This window comes from Pseudophryne corroboree, chromosome 6 (genome assembly GCF_028390025.1).
Source record: "Pseudophryne corroboree isolate aPseCor3 chromosome 6, aPseCor3.hap2, whole genome shotgun sequence".
NCBI classification, from domain to species: Eukaryota; Metazoa; Chordata; class Amphibia; order Anura; family Myobatrachidae; genus Pseudophryne; species Pseudophryne corroboree.
Window position 1 is genome coordinate 526,744,888 of NC_086449.1, and position 19,426 is coordinate 526,764,313.

The window sequence follows — 19,426 nt, forward strand, 5'->3', positions numbered from 1 at the left end:
CTTGTTTTCTTTTTAAATGTATTCATATTTTTTGTTTCCTCACATTCTGTTAGGAGATTATATATGTGGTGATGCCGATTACAGTCGTATTTCTGTCCGGGAGGCTGTGGAGTATTTACAGGTTAGTCAGTCAGTTGTCATTCCTGCTAAATGGGGACTTTCCTTTTTTTTACTTTTTTATTTTTTTTTATTTTAAGTTAAGGTCTACTTTCTGTAAAATGCTATTGCTTTAATAAAAATGTTCGTCCTTTTTGTTTTTGTTTTGTTTTTGTAATTGGCCAAACTAAATAGAGAGAAGGCATTATTTATCTTTTACTAGGAGGGGTTGCATTAGAGCTATAATCGGCCTTGACTGACGTCTTGTATTACAAATAAATTCTGTGACATTTTCTCTTCTTAATCCTTTAGAAATTCAATTTACGCTTTAAGCTGTATTAGGAGAATGTAGCCAAAGTGTTTTACAAAGAGACCCAGTGTCTTCATAATTGCAGAATCTGAAAATAAATATATAATTGTAGCTTGGTGACTTCATAATCTTGATTTAAAAAAAAAAAAAAGGTCACTTTTAATTACAGTGTAATTTTGTATTTGAGATTAAAGTAGTTTTAAGACTATCGTCAATTGGTTAATAGCTGTGCATATAATGGAAAACAAGTTTACATTTAAACAGGGTGCTGGGGAAAGCAGAGTGAAGAAATTTAGGAAATTGGTGGCAAATGGTACATGGGGAAAGAAGGCAATGCCTAGATTGTTTGTAGCAGGTGTGTCAGCTACTGTAGTTTCCCAGGGAAAGTGGTATCAAGGTTAGGTTTGCTGTGGGTGGGCATAGAAGAGTTACCTGGTTTTGAAGAAATGGGGAGGAGATCTGTAAATCCCGTCCAGTCATACGAAAGCAGTAAATTTTCATATTTTTTGGTTGAGGAAGTATGTTCTTCCATAGTCATGTGTATGCAAATTTGTCTGAATTGCTAAATGATTACGGGTGGTATCCAATTACCCGCAGTCATTGACCGTGGGTAATTGGTTCGCCAGGGGCTATCCAATTAGTCCCAATATGCGGGCACTGTTTCACTGAACCTGTGTATTTTCGCCCGAAAGTGTTTTTTTATTATTATTTATTTTTTTATTTTACTACAGATCTAATAGGATACACTGTAAAGAAAAAAATCTCAATCAAAAAAATCTATGAAACGTCAGGAACATTAACACAAACACAAATCGTTTTTTGCTCCTGATGTTTCAAAACAGGTTATTGGATACCGCCCAGTGGGTGAAGCATAGCATCTTTTGTTTTCCGGGGATAGCTGCCTTTGCTGCATTCATCATTTTCTTAAATCTAGAAATGGGCATGTCCCATCAAATTCAGAAGCCAAAACTAAGCAATAAAAGGAGAGGGTTATGTTTGCAGAAATTTCTCACCTGTCCAGACAATGATGGGCATTGCCACCAGATGTGAAGGGGGGAGCCTGAGTTATTACTGCATGTCCAACAAAGATCAGAGAGAACAAGGAGTCCTTCTTTAGGATTTTATATTGTCTCTATAACCTGTATGTTACAAAAACTGGCATGGGTTTTTTCTTTATCATCCACTAGGGGTCACTGGAGTACTCTTGGGATATGGACGGGCGTAGCCGAACAAAGGCACTGAATATTCAAATTTAGGACCCTCCCCCCCCTCCATATCCCCAAGTACCTCAGTGTACTTTGCCAGTGTTTTTTCGGTGCTCACAGATGAACATCGGCTTGTGGCAATGGCCACTTTTCAGAAGATTTTTATTTTTAATTTTTACACTTCCCGTCCCAGTTTCTGGAAAAACTTGGGTCCGGGATGGTGCCGCTGCAAGGCAGCGTATGGCGTGTCGGTCCTCACAAAGAGCACCCTCACAGCCACAGGCGCTATAGGGCAGCGCATGGCGTGTCGGTCCTCACAAAGAGCACCCTCACAGCCACAGGCAGCCACTGTCTCCTGCAAGCTGAACGGAGCTTACAGAAAGAAGATCCGTTACAGCCAGGATGTGACAAAGAGCTGGAAGAAGGACTGAAACGGAGCTTACAGAGAGCTCGTCACAGCCAGGATGGAGCAAGGTATGGGTGTCAGGGCGGTCAGCTCACGCTGCCGCCCTGCTGTGTGAGTGTTATACTGTACAGGGAGCTGGCCGCCGCTGAGCACGCCGCTGACGGGTCCCGCTGAAGTAGTAAGGACCACTTCTTATATATGAAGTTCCACCTCACTCGTACATGACTCTCCCTGCGCTGAACTAAGCAGAGCGGCCGCACGTCACTCAGACGCCGGCCGCTCTTACTGCTCTGATGGCCCGGCACCGCTACATAAGCAGAGCGGCCGCACGTCACTCAGACGCCGGCCGCTCTCACTGCCCTGATGCGGCACCGCTACACGCCGCCGACACTCTCCGGGCGCTGAACTAAGCAGAGCGGCCGCACGTCACTCAGACGCCGGCCGCTCTTACTGCTCTGATGGCCCGGCACCGCTACATAAGCAGAGCGGCCGCACGTCACTCAGACGCCGGCCGCTCTCACTGCCCTGATGCGGCACCGCTACACGCCGCCGACACTCTCCGGGCGCTGAACTAAGCAGAGCGGCCGCACGTCACTCAGACGCCGGCCGCTCTTACTGCTCTGATGGCCCGGCACCGCTACATAAGCAGAGCGGCCGCACGTCACTCAGACGCCGGCCGCTCTCACTGCCCTGATGCGGCACCGCTACACGCCGCCGACACTCTCCGGGCGCTGAACTAAGCAGAGCGGCCGCACGTCACTCAGACGCCGGCCGCTCTTACTGCTCTGATGGCCCGGCACCGCTACATAAGCAGAGCGGCCGCACGTCACTCAGACGCCGGCCGCTCTCACTGCCCTGATGCGGCACCGCTACACGCCGCCGACACTCTCCGGGCGCTGAACTAAGCAGAGCGGCCGCACGTCACTCAGACGCCGGCCGCTCTTACTGCTCTGATGGCCCGGCACCGCTACATAAGCAGAGCGGCCGCACGTCACTCAGACGCCGGCCGCTCTCACTGCCCTGATGCGGCACCGCTACACGCCGCCGACACTCTCCGGGCGCTGAACTAAGCAGAGCGGCCGCACGTCACTCAGACGCCGGCCGCTCTCACTGCTCGGATGGCCCGGCACCGCTACACGCCGCCGAGACTCTCCTGGGTACTAAAGAGTGGCCGCACGTCACTCAAGGACGCCGGCCACTCTCCCAGTGAAACACCGCAGACACAGGGAGACTGTGTACTGCTGTAGGAAGGAGCTTCCGGTCAGCTCCCCGGCGCTACATTCAGGCTCTCCTGCTCTCCCTGCACCCGATCCCCGTACGCTGCAGGTAACATGGGGATGCAGGGGGGGGAGGGGGAATAATACCCATAGCAGCAGCAAAGGCTGCATGGGTTCAAAATAAACAAGCAGCGCAGCACTTTAAACAATGTACATGTGTACTGTGATATATGTTTCAGCACGTTTTATATATATAATATATAATGAAGCTTTTGCTGGCAGAACTGTCTATAATATCAGCATGAACTGTGATTATATGTGTAAACACTTTGTATATATATATAATATATATATGAGGCTTTGGCTGGCCATGGGTTAGCAGTGGCATAACCTATTGCACGTTTAACCATGTTTTCTGTTATTTTTGGTTAAGGTTGCAAGATAAATACACTGCAGGCAGTGCTCATATTAATTGACTAAATGCATATATTTTACTGTATCCTACACCTGGGTTATCACTGTATAATAGGCTATTAAGCATAGTAACTGTATAATAGGCTATTAAGCCTATATTAAAACTGCAGCAAGTAACCTGTACTGTGATTTTCTGTGAAAGCATGGCATGACGGCCATTTTAATCATTGCTGGTTTTCCAGTTATAATTCCAGACCATACACCTCTACTCCACAAGGAGGCGCAGGGGTGTTAGTGGGAATTTTTTACTTCAGGATAATCTAGAACATTCCTGCCCTACATCTTTAAGCCACCAGAAGGCGCAGGGGTGTTAGTAGGAATTTGGTTCGGGTTTCATGCCTATGTGAACTGCTTTTCACATAAAGAACACTTTAGTTTCCTAATAAATATGCTGTTCAGCAATAACATATATATATATAGATATATATGCCATATAATAATGTTATTAAGTCGTGCAAGTGTCTGTCTGTTGCCTATTATGATGTCTGTCTACATAGCAAATAAGGCTCTAGTGCAGACTAAAAATGTTAACATTGGCAATTCAAATTAAAACAGCGGTAATCGGAGTCTCAGAATAACTCCGCCAGCGCTGACAAAAGACAATCTTTCCAAAGTGACAATTTTCCTTTGGGTACCAGAGTGTTTATTTCACTAGTCTTATAATTTAATGCACGATTCTATGTCAAATCTCACACCGATAACTACAAGTGAGAAGGGTACATTAGTCCAGCATTCAGATAGTGCGGGGTTTTGGACAACCATACATAATCGTTTCCAAAAGGACGCGATCCGCCATTGGTATATGCGTTTCTGTCAAACATTATAAAAACCACAGATACATTTGGGTCACTAGAATCTATGTATGAAACCATGCCGATCACGGTTCAAAAAAGCTGCAGAGTATATCTGTAAAGCTTCTGCTAACGCCGGTTATTTTCATTGTCTCTAGTTAAGCGCGACAAGGCCAGAGCTTGTTTGCGCCTGAATTTGATATATGTGTAACGGCATTTTATCCCTATAGGATATTCTGCCATTAGCGCATACAGTATACTTGTAACAGTGTTTTATTCCTTTATAAGAAACAGTCACGCCTTGTAACGACAGGACGTTACAGTCAGCAAGCCAGTGGTTTGATGACCTCTTTTACAATTGTGGAAGTGCGTCTTTTCATGTTACATTTGCGAGGTTTCATGACTTCAACTCATATATGTCTCAGCTATTTACAGCTTAGAGTACAAAACTGCTTCTGGCGAACGGTTTGGCAGGTTGTCATTTAGTCTTTGCTGGTTTATAAACCAGGCAATAGTACGCCAACAGAGTCAAAGTTACTTATTCCCCTCTGTTTGAGCAAAATCAAACAGCTCCGTTGCAATATCAATCAGCAAGTCATTTACTACAGTTAGAAAATGGATTTTCTGCAGTTAGTTTTTGCTTATTGCAGCCACAAAATTGTATAATTGCATTTGATCTTCACAATGCGTATTTACCCAGTCCGGTTTCTTCATCATAGGTTCTAGCGTTTGAAAATCGCCACAACCATTAACCATTTCATTTATACCGTTGCTTATCGCTTCCGGTATTTACCAAAGTGATGTTGGAATAATAGCTCATCTCACATAAGAACTATGTATCAACAAAGTTCCTCTATCTTGCGCTACTAAGTTATACTGCGGTAGCAGATTAAGTTCGAAAACAATCACATCTAAGTCTGTCTAAACGATGTCAATTCCTAGGTAAGATTATAAATACGGTAAATCAAAGACTTTTACCTACTACACCAACAAGAACAAAAGTACACGCACACTAGCGGTACATTGGTGTATTCAATTATTAAGAATAAAGATGTGTTTTCAATTTAGTGCACCACCCTTCAATCGCGTTTCCCACAGAGGGACAAGGGTGCGTATACTCTGGACGACAGTCACAGAGAGTCAGGATTTGTAGTTAAAATCAACGCAAAGGTTCTAAAACACGACAGATTCCTGTCGATAAAGGTACTAGAACTCTGTGCATTTTACAATGCAATAGATAAATGTCCTACATCTCTGTGCATTTTACAATGCAATAAATGATTCGCTTTCAGTCTGACCAGGGATAGACTCTGGTTTCTCTTCATAACAAATAAATCTTTCGTTTTTTACTAAAGATTTCTGTGGAGAGGAACAACCGTGAGTTTCATGTAATTTTTTTTTTTTTTTTCATGCCTGGCTCACGCTGCCCTTAAGCAGTCAAACAAAGCAAAGGCAGTTGCATACTCAACAACCAGTGAGAACCAATAAGCCGCATGGCAAGGCGGTAGGTAACTCAAATCTTCAATGGCTCAGAACGCTATTATGTGAAAATGTCAAGACATCAATCCGTGAGTGGACATCTGTTAGACAGGCGATCTCAACCGTCAGGGTTTGGATCTTAAAAACTGGACATTAAATCCAGAGGTGTTTCATATGTGAGTCCACAGAAGGGGGTTACCCTCAGGTATACATGAGGGCATCTCGCCACAATTACAAAAGCTCAGTATGTGTACATCACATTCATGGGGTCATTCAGCATCGTGTATCTGGCTCCACCATTGTCCGCTTCTTTCTTCGTTGCCAAAACGGATCAGAAGACAGTTCGTCACAGTCATACTGGTGGTATCTCATGGGTTTCAGAGAAGTTTGCTTCTCGAATTTTCAAGGAATACTTGCACACGATCTTGGTCCGCTCATAATACGTCCAACCTGTTACATCAGGGAACGTTCTTTTACCCATAGTTACCTATGTACCTATTATCTATGTACCGCAGCTGCGGTTGACGGGGTGAGGGTTCAGACCGCCCTCTTAAAAAAATAGAGCATTACAGTATCGGTTATACCAACCATGTCACGAAATACTAAGCCGCTTAAGGCAGCTCATGACTAAAAAAAAAAAAAAAAAAAATTTCGTGTGCTTACATAGGGTGTAAACCTCGGAAGTTTCCAACATCATACTTCAAGTACCCGTATTCTGTTAAACAGGATGGGATGGCAAACTGCGTTCATCTGCACTAAGAGGGCAGGTATCTGTGTGGTAAACTTATTTTCAAAGCGTTTGCCTCTATTTGCGTCTGTCAACATCTTTCTACAAGGTGTCACCAAAGTTCAGACTCTATTTATCCCACCTACAGCGCCAGGCGATTTGAGGTTGGGTTTAGATTTTCTTACAGTTTCATATTTTGGAACCCTTTCAACAAATGGGGATTAAGTTTCTCACTTTGGAAAACATTTTTCTTCTAGCCTTGCCTTCGGCAATGGTGCTTCGACAAGGGGTTTGTTTTCATATTTGGGTGCCTTGTATTCCAAGCCACCGTATTTGAGTTTTCTCATGACAAAGCAGATCTTCGGACGAAATCCGCTTTCGTATTCTTCACATCAATATACCAATAGTGGTTCCTGTGTGGACAGCACATTCTAAAATTCTGAATGTGGTACACGCGTTACGCGTTTATATATGTACCGAACGTCTACAGTACGTGATATGAATACGTTGTTGTTATATATGATACTGTAAACTGGGGTTAGCCAGTTTCTCAGCAGACATTATCCAGTTGAATAATAATGACTACAAGTCAGGCTTACTTTAAGGCTAAGTTACAATCGCCTACGTCAGTAATAGTTCATTCCACAGGTTCTGTGGGAATGTCAGACCCAGCGGGTCGTGGAGAGTCTACGACGCGGCTACATAGCCTTCAGTGCACCACGTTTGTGCACGTTTACACGTTATAAATGGTGGCGCCATCAGCATTTAGCTTTGGCTGCCTACTGTTACAAGTATCAAACAGCTCTCCCGCCCACGAGGGAAGCTTTGGTACGTCCCAAGAGTACTCCAGTGACCCCTAGTGGATGATAAAGAAAATAGGATTTTGGTACTTACCAGGTAAATCCTTTTCTTTGAATCCATAGGGGGCACTGGACGCCCACCCAGAGCAGTTTTACCTGGGTTGTTTTAAGCTCAAGGGAGCTTAGTGAACAAATTTAACTTGGATGGTATTAAGCTCAAAGGAGCTTATGGTAACACATTTTCACCGGTTGGTTCAAATTATAAGTTCTATCGGTTAAGCTGTCAACTTTTTAGTTGACAATAAGGTTACGAGTCAACTTTGTGGTTGTCCGTTATGTTATAGGGATTCTCCATTGTCAACCTCTCTATATCCTGTTCGCTCAGTAAAAAACACTGGCAAAGTACACTGAGGTACTTGGGGATATGGAGGGGGGGGAGGGTCCTAAATTTGAATATTCAGTGCCTTTGTTCGGCTACGCCCGTCCATATCCCAAGAGTACTCCAGTGCCCCCTATGGATTCAAAGAAAAGGATTTACCTGGTAAGTACCAAAATCCTATTTTTTTTTGCTCAGTTGGCTTTTCTTAATGTTCAGTTTCCCATTTCGTGCAAAAGGAAGCAGAGGGGGTGAGGACCGCTAAACCAGTGGTTCCCAAACTTTTTTTTTGAGTCATGGCGTCCTAAAGTATAAAAAAAAATTTTTTTTTTTTTACGGCACCCCAGGCCAAAAGTTTCTTATTGAGAAATTTACAAAATATATATATAAACTTAAGTAAATTGTGCTTGTCATTCTTACGCTCCGTTATGTGGTGAGGGACAAGATTTACTTCTGTTTGTCCACATATTTTATGATTGAAAGTCACCAAAACTGTTTTTTCCTATTACACTGACCGTAAATAATTTGAATTGGTCCTGGACCACCAACCCAGGGCACCCCTGCAAATGTCTTAAAGCACCCCAGGGTGCCTAGGCACACAGTTTGAGAACCACTGCGCTAAACATTACTTAAGGTTATGACATCCGGTATTTTGGGGCATCTTTGTCTGGGGAAAAAACAACAAGTAGTGATGAGCCTTGTGCAGCGCACAGTGCTTAGAGGTTGAGAGAACATAGTTGCCTAATTGGAAATACAATCATTGAGTGGGCCAGAAGATTAAAAGAACACGGAATATCTGTGAAAGATTTAATCCCCCTGGAATCGACCAGTTAGTCTTTATACACAGTCTGGAAACTACTTAAGTGGAAGGGCCTAGACTTGGACAAGCATTTCTTGTTCAGAGTACAGCAAATGGGGACTTAAACTTCCTTGTTTCGTTAGTTATTAATTCCATATAAAATGAGTCGCTGTCTGGTGAGCGGGTCCTCTTCGAGGAACTGTTCTCTCCCCTTCTGGCTTTTGACTAGACTCCCCCCATGGCAGGTCAAAATCTCTTAACTTCTCTCATACTATTCTTGATACACACTGCAGCAGATTTAGATACCTCTATCTGCTGCCCGGGCCTCTCCACTTGGTGTGGTTTATTGGATTTGAAAACCTTTTGTTTTGTCCCCCTCTCCTTACTGGGCCTGACTTGACTTCATACAAGTCTAAACTCTGACTTTCTATTTTTCACAGGGTTTAGGTGAAGAATATGTTCGTGAGTTTAATCAGTCATTGAAATGGATATTGCAGTCTGGAAAAGATGTTGGAATCAAGTGAGTGCATGAGTCTGAAACAAAAAGAGTATCTCCCTTTGCTATGTTACTGAGACACTCATAAGCTGCTGATGCAAAATAGGCTGCTTCAACCACTTTAACACACACCGTGCTATTTTTTTACACTACGTATATTGGCATATCTCCTATGAAACCTACATTTGTATCCATTAAACAGTTTCTGCGATGGTTATTTATAAAATTGACATGTTCACACTAGAGCATGGAAAGAAGGTCAGATATGACGCACCATTTCTCCTAACCAGTAACCATGTAGTTTATGCCCTATTTCTGACGTCCTAAGTGGATGCTGGGACTCCGTAAGGACCATGGGGAATAGCGGCTCCGCAGGAGACTGGGCACAACTAAAAGAAAGCTTTTGGTCTAACTGGTGTGCACTGGCTCCTCCCTCTATGACCCTCCTCCAGACCTCAGTTAGAATCTTGTGCCCGGCTGAGCTGGATGCACACTAGGGGCTCTCCTGAGCTCCTAGAAAAGAAAGTATATTTTAGGTTTTTTTATTTTCTCTATCGTCCTAGTGGATGCTGGGGTTCCTGGAAGGACCATGGGGAATAGCGGCTCCGCAGGAGACAGGGCACAAAAAGTAAAGCTTTACGATCAGGTGGTGTGTACTGGCTCCTCCCCCTATGACCCTCCTCCAAGCCTCAGTTAGATTTTTGTGCCCGGCCAAGAAGGGTGCAATCTAGGTGGCTCTCCTAAAGAGCTGCTTAGAAAAGTTTAGCTTAGGTTTTTTATTTTACAGTGAGTCCTGCTGGCAACAGGATCACTGCAACGAGGGACTTAGGGGAGAAGAAGTGAACTCACCTGCGTGCAGGATGGATTGGCTTCTTGGCTACTGGACATTAGCTCCAGAGGGACGATCACAGGTACAGCCTGGATGGTCACCGGAGCCTCGCCGCCGGCCCCCTTGCAGATGCTGAAACGAGAAGAGGTCCAGAATCGGCGGCAGAAGACTCCTCAGTCTTCTTAAGGTAGCGCACTGCAGCTGTGCGCCATTTTCCTCTCAGCACACTTCACACGGCAGTCACTGAGGGTGCAGGGCGCTGGGAGGGGGGCGCCCTGGGAGGCAAATGAAAACCTATTTTGGCTAAAAATACCTCACATATAGCCTCCGGGGGCTATATGGAGATATTTAACCCCTGCCAGAATCCACTAAAGAGCGGGAGACGAGCCCGCCGAAAAAGGGGCGGGGCCTATCTCCTCAGCACACAGCGCCATTTTCCTCACACAGCTCCGCTGGTCAGGAAGGCTCCCAGGCTCTCCCCTGCACTGCACTACAGAAACAGGGTAAAACAAGAGAGGGGGGGCAAAATTGTGGCAAAATTATATTATTAAAGCAGCTATACAGGGAGCACTTATTATAAGGCTATCCCTGTCATATATAGCGCTTTTTGGTGTGTGCTGGCAAACTCTCCCTCTGTCTCCCCAAAGGGCTAGTGGGGTCCTGTCTTCTTTAAGAGCATTCCCTGTGTGTCTGCTGTGGGTCGGTACGTGTGTGTCGACATGTATGAGGACGATATTGGTGTGGAGGCGGAGCAATTGCCAAATATGGGGATGTCACCCCCTAGGGGGTCGACACCAGAATGGATGCCTTTATTTATGGAATTACGGGATAGTGTCAACACGCTAAAGCAGTCGTTTGACGACATGAGACGGCCGGACAATCAATTAGCACCTGTCCAGGCGCCTCAAACACCGTCAGGGGCTGTAAAACGCCCTTTGCCTCAGTCGGTCGACCCAGACACAGGCACTGATTCCAGTGGCGACGGTGATGAATCAACCGTATTTTCCAGTAGGGCCACACGTTATATGATTTTGGCAATGAAGGAGGCGTTACATATTGCTGATACTACAGGTACCACAAAACAGGATATTATGTGGGGTGTGAAAAAACTACCTATAGTTTTTCCTGAATCAGATGAATTAAATGAGGTGTGTGATGAAGCGTGGGTTGCCCCCGATAAAAAAAATGCTAATTTCAAAGAAGTTATTGGCTTTATACCCTTTCCCGCCAGAGGTTAGGGCGCGCTGGGAAACACCTCCTAGGGTGGACAAGGCGCTCACACGCTTATCACAACAAGTGGCGTTACCCTCTCCTGAGACGGCCGCACTTAAAGATCCAGCAGATAGGAGGATGGAAAATATCCAAAAAAGTATATACACACATACAGGTGTTATACTACGACCAGCTATAGCGACAGCCTGGATGTGCAGTGCTGGGGTAGCTTGGTCAGAGTCCCTGATTGAAAATATTGATACCCTGGATAGGGACAATGTTTTACTGTCTTTAGAGCAAATAAAGGATGCATTTCTTTATATGCGTGATGCACAGAGGGATATTTGCACACTGGCATCACGGGTAAGTGCTATGTCCATTTCGGCCAGAAGAAGTTTATGGACGCGACAGTGGTCAGGTGATGCGGACTCAAAACGGCATATGGAAGTTTTGCCGTATAAAGGGGAGGAGTTATTTGGTGTCGGTCTATCGGATTTGGTGGCCACGGCTACAGCCGGGAAATCCACCTTTTTACCTCAAGTCACTCCCCAACAGAAAAAGACACCGACTTTTCAACCGCAGCCCTTTCGTTCCTTTAAAAACAAGAGAGCAAAGGGATATTCATATCTGCCACGAGGCAGAGGAAGGGGGAAGAGACTGCAACAGGCAGCTCCTTCCCAGGAACAGAAGCCCTCCCCCGCTTCTACAAAAGCCTCAGCATGACGCTGGGGCTTCTCAAGCGGACTCGGGGGCGGTCGTCTCAAGAATTTCAGCGCGCAGTGGGCTCACTCGCAGGTAGATCCCTGGATCCTGCAGATAATATCTCAGGGGTACAGGTTGGAACTAGAGACGGATCCACCTCGCCGTTTCCTGAAGTCTGCTTTACCAACGTCCCCCTCCGACAGGGTGACGGTCTTGGAAGCCATTCACAAGCTGTACTCTCAGCAGGTGATAGTCAAGGTACCTCTTTTACAACAAGGAAAGGGGTATTATTCCACTCTATTTGTGGTACCGAAGCCGGATGGCTCGGTAAGACCTATTCTAAATCTGAAATCCTTGAACCTGTACATAAAGAAGTTCAAGTTCAAGATGGAGTCACTCAGAGCAGTGATAGCGAACCTGGAAGAAGGGGACTTTATGGTATCCTTGGACATCAAGGATGCGTATCTCCACGTTCCAATTTACCCCTCACACCAGGGGTACCTCAGGTTCGTCGTACAGAACTGTCACTATCAGTTTCAGACGCTGCCGTTTGGATTGTCCACGGCACCTCGGGTCTTTACCAAGGTAATGGCCGAGATGATGATTCTTCTTCGAAGAAAAGGCGTATTAATTATCCCATACTTGGACGATCTCCTAATAAGGGCAAGGTCCAGAGAACAGCTAGAGATGGGATTAGCACTGTCTCAAGAAGTGCTAAAACAGCACGGGTGGATTCTGAATATTCCAAAATCCCAGTTAATTCCGACAACACGTCTGCTGTTCCTAGGGATGATTCTGGACACGGTTCAGAAAAAGGTTTTTCTCCCGGTGGAAAAAGCCAAGGAGTTATCCGAACTTGTCAGGAACCTCCTAAAACCAGGAAAGGTGTCTGTACATCAATGCACAAGAGTCCTGGGAAAAATGGTGGCTTCTTACGAAGCAATTCCATTCGGCAGATTCCACGCAAGAATTTTCCAGAGGGATCTGTTGGACAAATGGTCAGGGTCGCATCTTCAGATGCACCAGCGGATAACCCTGTCTCCAAGGACAAGGGTATCTCTTCTGTGGTGGTTGCAGAGTGCTCATCTATTGGAGGGCCGCAGATTCGGCATACAGGATTGGATCCTGGTGACCACGGACGCCAGCCTGAGAGGCTGGGGAGCAGTCACACAAGGAAGAAACTTCCAGGGCGTGTGGTCGAGCCTGGAAACGTCTCTTCACATAAACATTCTGGAACTAAGAGCAATCTACAATGCTCTAAGCCAGGCAGAACCTCTGCTTCAAGGAAAACCGGTGTTGATCCAGTCGGACAACATCACGGCAGTCGCCCATGTGAACAGACAGGGCGGCACAAGAAGCAGGAGTGCAATGGCAGAAGCTGCAAGGATTCTTCGCTGGGCAGAGAATCATGTGATAGCACTGTCAGCAGTGTTCATCCCGGGAGTGGACAACTGGGAAGCAGACTTCCTCAGCAGACACGACCTTCACCCGGGAGAGTGGGGTCTTCATCCAGAAGTTTTCCACATGCTGGTAACCCGTTGGGAAAGACCAATGGTGGACATGATGGCGTCTCGCCTCAACAAAAAACTGGACAGGTATTGCGCCAGGTCAAGAGATCCGCAGGCAATAGCTGTGGACGCGCTGGTAACGCCTTGGGTGTACCAGTCGGTGTATGTGTTTCCTCCTCTGCCTCTCATACCAAAAGTATTGAGAATTATACGGCAAAGAGGCGTAAGAACGATACTAGTGGTTCCGGATTGGCCAAGAAGGACTTGGTACCCGGAACTTCAAGAGATGATCACGGAAGATCCGTGGCCTCTACCTCTGAGAAGGGACTTGCTTCAGCAGGGTCCCTGTCTGTTTCAAGACTTACCGCGGCTGCGTTTGACGGCATGGCGGTTGAACGCCGGATCCTAAAGGAAAAAGGCATGCCGGAAGAAGTCATTCCTACTTTGATTAAAGCAAGGAAGGAAGTAACCGCGCAACATTATCACCGCATTTGGCGAAAATATGTTGCGTGGTGCGAGGATCGGAGTGCTCCGACGGAGGAATTTCAACTGGGTCGATTCCTACATTTCCTGCAATCAGGATTGTCTATGGGTCTCAAATTGGGATCTATTAAGGTTCAAATTTCGGCCCTGTCGATTTTCTTCCAGAAAGAATTGGCTTCAGTTCCTGAAGTCCAGACTTTTGTTAAGGGAGTGCTGCATATACAGCCCCCTGTGGTGCCTCCAGTGGCACCGTGGGATCTCAATGTTGTTTTGGACTTTCTCAAATCTCATTGGTTTGAACCACTAAAAACTGTGGATTTGAAATATCTCACATGGAAAGTGACCATGCTACTAGCCCTGGCTTCGGCCAGGAGAGTGTCAGAACTGGCAGCTTTATCTTACAAAAGCCCATATCTGATTTTCCATTCGGACAGGGCAGAACTGCGGACTCGTCCGCATTTTCTCCCTAAGGTGGTGTCAGCATTTCATCTGAACCAGCCTATTGTAGTGCCTGCGGCTACAAGCGACTTGGAGGACTCCAAGTTGTTGGACGTTGTCAGAGCTTTAAAAATATACATTTCAAGGACAGCTGGAGTCAGGAAATCTGACTCACTGTTTATACTATATGCTCCCAACAAGTTGGGCGCTCCTGCGTCTAAGCAGACTATTGCTCGCTGGATTTGTAGTACGATTCAGCTTGCACATTCTGTGGCAGGCCTGCCACAGCCAAAATCGGTAAAAGCCCACTCCACAAGGAAGGTGGGTTCTTCTTGGGCGGCTGCCCGAGGGGTCTCGGCATTACAACTCTGCCGAGCGGCTACGTGGTCGGGGGAGAACACGTTTGTAAAATTCTACAAATTTGATAACCTGGCTAAGGAGGACCTGGAGTTCTCTCATTCGGTGCTGCAGAGTCATCCGCACTCTCCCGCCCGTTTGGGAGCTTTGGTATAATCCCCATGGTCCTTTCAGGAACCCCAGCATCCACTAGGACGATAGAGAAAATAAGAATTTACTTACCGATAATTCTATTTCTCGGAGTCCGTAGTGGATGCTGGGCGCCCATCCCAAGTGCGGATTATCTGCAATAATTGTACATAGTTATTGTTACCTAATTCGGGTTATTGTTGTAGGGAGCCATCTTTCAGAGGCTCCTCTGTTATCATACTGTTAACTGGGTTTAGATCACAGGTTGTACGGTGTGATTGGTGTGGCTGGTATAAGTCTTACCCGGGATTCATAAATCCTTCCTTATTGTGTACGCTCGTCCGGGCACAGTATCCTAACTGAGGCTTGGAGGAGGGTCATAGGGGGAGGAGCCAGTACACACCACCTGATCGTAAAGCTTTACTTTTTGTGCCCTGTCTCCTGCGGAGCCGCTATTCCCCATGGTCCTTTCAGGAACCCCAGCATCCACTACGGACTCCGAGAAATAGAATTATCGGTAAGTAAATTCTTATTTTCAGTGAGATCTGCTGGCAACAGACTCACTGCTACGAGGGACTAAGGGGAGAAGAAGCGAACCTACCTGCTTGCAGCTAGCTTGGGCTTCTTAGGCTACTGGACACCATTAGCTCCAGAGGGATCGAACACAGGCCCAGCCTCGGTCGTCCGGTCCCGGAGCCGCGCCGCCGTCCCCCTTACAGAGCCAGAAGCAAGAAGATGGTCCTGGAAATCGGCGGCAGAAGACTTCGGTCTTCAACAAGGTAGCGCACAGCACTGCAGCTGTGCGCCATGGCTCCTCATGCACACCTCACACACCGGTCACTGATGGGTGCAGGGCGCTGGGGGGGGGGGGGGGCCCTGAGCAGCAATATTAAACACCTTGCTGGCATAAAACTCACATAATATATTCTTAGAGGCTATATATGTGAAAAATACCCCTGCCAGATATCCATAAAAAAGCGGGAGAAGTCAGACGAAAAAGGGGCGGAGCTATCTCCCTCAGCACACTGGCGCCATATTTCCCTCACAGCTCCGCTGGAAGGATCGCTCCCAGGCTCTCCCCTGCAGTTTCAAGACTACAAAGGGTAAAAAAAGAGAGGGGGGGCACTAAATTTAGGCGCAGTAGTATACATATAAGCAGCTATAAGGGAAAATCACTCAGTTATAGTGTTAATCCCTGTGTTATACAGCGCTCTGGTGTGTGCTGGCATACTCTCTCTCTCTGTCTCCCCAAAGGGCTTTGTGGGGTCCTGTCCTCAGAGCATTCCCTGTGTGTGTGCGGTGTCGGTACGGCTGTGTCGACATGTTTGATGAGGAGGCTTATGTGGAGGCGGAGCAGATGCCTATAAATGTGATGTCACCCCCTGCGGGGCCGACACCTGAGTGGATGGACTTGTGGAAGGAATTACGTGAAAGTGTCAACTCCTTACATAAAAGGTTTGACGACATAGCAGATGTGGGACAGCCGGCTTCTCAGCTCGTGCCTGCCCAACTGTCTCAAAAGCCATCAGGGGCTCTAAAACGCCCGCTACCTCAGATGGCAGACACAGATGTCGACACGGATACTGAATCCAGTGTCGACTACTATGAGACTAATGTAACTTCCAATAGGGCCACACGTTACATGATTGAGGCAATGAAAAATGTGTTGCACATTTCTGATGTTACCCCGGGTACCACAAAAAAGGGTATTATGTTTGGGGAAAATAAACTACCAGTGGTTTTTCCCCCATCTGATGAATTAAATGAGGTGTGTGAAGAAGCGTGGGCTTCCCCCGATAAGAAACTGGTAATTTCTAAAAAGTTACTAATGGCGTACCCTTTCCCGCCAGAGGATAGGTCACGTTGGGAAACATCCCCTAGGGTGGATAAAGCGCTCACACGCCTGTCAAAGAAGGTGGCACTACCGTCTCCGGATACGACCGCCGTGAAGGAGCCTGCTGATAGGAAGCAGGAGGCTATCCTGAAGTCTGTATATACACACTCAGGTATTATTTTAAGACCGGCTATTGCTTCAGCATGGATGTGCAGTGCTGCAGCTGCGTGGTCAGATTCCCTGTCGGAAAATATTGATACCCTTGACAGGGACACTGTATTGCTAACCATAGAGCATAATAAAAGACGCAGTCTTATACATGAGAGATGCACAGAGGGATATTTGCCGGCTGGCATCTAAAATAAGTGCAATGTCCATTTCTGCCAGGAGAGGGTTATGGACTCGGCAGTGGACAGGGGATGGAGAGGAGTTGTTTGGGGATGGTCTCTCGGACCTCGTTTCCACAGCGACACCTGGGATGTCAGCTTTTCTACCCCATGTACCCTCACAGCCAAAGAAAGCACCGTATTATCGGGTACAGTCCTTTCGGCCCCAAAAAGGCAAGCGGGTTAAAGGCGCGTCCTTTCTGCCAGAGGCAGAGGTAGAGGGAAAAAGCTGCAGCATACAGCCAGTTCCCAGGAACAAAAGTTCTCCCCCGTTTCCTCTAAGTCCACCGCATGACGCTGGGGCTCCACAGGCGGAGCCAGGTACGGTGGGGGCCCGTCTCAAGAACTTCAGCAATAAGTGGGCTCGCTCACGGGTAGATCCCTGGATTCTTCAAGTGGTATCTCAGGGGTACAAGCTGGAATTCGAGACGTCTCCCCCTCACCGTTTCCTCAAATCTGCCTTGCCAACAACTCCCTCAGACAGGGAGGCTGTGCTAGTGGCAATTCACAAGCTGTATTCCCAGCAGGTGATAGTCAAGGTGCCCCTCCTTCAACAAGAACGGGGTTACTATTCCACAATGTATGTGGTACCGAAACCGGACGGTTCGGTGAGACCCATTTTAAATTTGAAATCCTTGAACACTTATATAAAAAAATTAAAGTTCAAGATAGAATCGCTCAGGGCGGTTATTTCAAGCCTGGACGAGGGGGATTACATGGTATCACTGGACATCAATGATGCTTACCTGCATGTCCCAGGTTACCATCCTCACCAGGAGTACCTCAAATTTGTGGTACAGGATTGTCATTACCAATTCCAGACGTTGCCGTTTGGTCTGTCCACGGCACCGAGGGTTTTTACCAAGGTAATGGCCGAAATGATGATACTCCTTCGAAAAAAGGGAGTTTTAATTATCCCGTACTTGGACGATCTCTTGATAAAGGCGAGGTCCAAGGAGCAGTTGTTGGTCGGGGTAGCACTATCTCGGGAGGTGCTACAACAGCACGGTTGGATTCTAAATATTCCAAAGTCACAGCTGGTCCCTACGACACGTCTACTGTTCCTGGGGATGGTTCTGGACACAGAACAGAAAAGTGTTTCTCCCGGAGGAGAAAGCCAAGGAGCTGTCATCTCTAGTCAGAGGCCTCCTGAAACCAAAACAGGTGTCGGTGCATCACTGCACGTGAGTCCTGGGAAAAATAGTAGCTTCCTACGAAGCAATTCCATTCGGCAGGTTCCATGCAAGGACCTTTCAGTGGGACCTGTTGGACAAGTGGTCCGGATCGCATCTTCAGATGCATCGGCTGATAACCCTGTCTCCAAGGACCAGGGTGTCTCTGCTGTGGTGGCTGCAGAGTGCTCATCTTCAAGAGGGCCGCAGATTCGGCATACAGGACTGGGTCCTGGTGACCACGGATGCCAGCCTTCGAGGCTGGGGGGCAGTCACACAGGGAAGAAACTTCCAGGGACTATGGTCAAGTCAGGAGACTTCCCTACACATAAATATTCTGGAACTGAGGGCCATTTACAATGCCCTAAGTCAGGCAAGACCCCTGCTTCAAAACCTGCCGGTACTGATTCAGTCAGACAACATCACGGCAGTCGCCCATGTAAACCGACAGGGCGGCACAAGAAGCAGGATGGCGATGGCAGAAGCCACAAGGATTCTCCGATGGGCGGAAAATCACGTGTTAGCACTGTCAGCAGTGTTCATTCCGGGAGTGGACAACTGGGAAGCAGACTTCCTCAGCAGGCACGACCTCCACCCGGGAGAGTGGGGACTTCATCCAGAAGTCTTCCAGCTGATTGTAAACCGTTGGGAACGGCCACAGGTGGACATGATGGCGTCCCGCCTAAACAAAAAGCTAGAAAGATATTGCGCCAGGTCGAGAGACCCTCAGGCAATAGCTGTGGACGCTCTAGTGACACTGTGGGTGTACCAGTCGGTTTATGTGTTCCCTCCTCTTCCTCTCATACCCAAGGTACTGAGGATAATAAGAGATCTCAGAGGACCCATGGCCTTTGCCGCTCAGACAGGACCTGCTGCAGCAGGGGCCCTGTCTGTTCCAAGACTTACCGCGGCTGTGTTTGACGGCATGGCGGTTGAACGCCGGATCCTGAAGGAAAATTGCATTCCGGAGGAAGTCATCCCTACGCTGATTAAAGCTAGGAAAGAAGTGACCGCAAACCATTATCACCGCATATGGCGAAAATATGTTGCGTGGTGTGAGGCCAGGAAGGCCCCAACGGAGGAATTTCAGCTGGGCCGTTTTCTGCACTTCCTACAGTCAGGGGTGACTATGGGCCTAAAATTGGGTTCCATTAAGGTCCAGATTTCGGCTCTGTCGATTTTCTTCCAGAAAGACCTGGC

The 19,426-nt window shown here is 47.1% G+C and overlaps 1 protein-coding gene and 1 non-coding gene across 2 annotated transcripts in view; both read left to right on the forward strand.

Annotated features, from left to right (window-relative positions):
* The window catches only part of LEMD3 (LEM domain containing 3), a 171,425-nt gene that overhangs the window by 120,944 nt on the left and 31,055 nt on the right, over positions 1–19,426 (forward strand). Inside the window, exons 4-5 of the mRNA XM_063927554.1 lie at positions 54–121; positions 9,121–9,200. Coding sequence (XP_063783624.1) covers positions 54–121; positions 9,121–9,200 — 148 coding nt within the window. The remainder of the gene's footprint in view (positions 1–53; positions 122–9,120; positions 9,201–19,426) is intronic.
* LOC134938724 (U5 spliceosomal RNA) lies at positions 5,805–5,920 on the forward strand. The gene has a single exon (XR_010181224.1). It is a non-coding gene; the product is annotated as a U5 spliceosomal RNA (small nuclear RNA).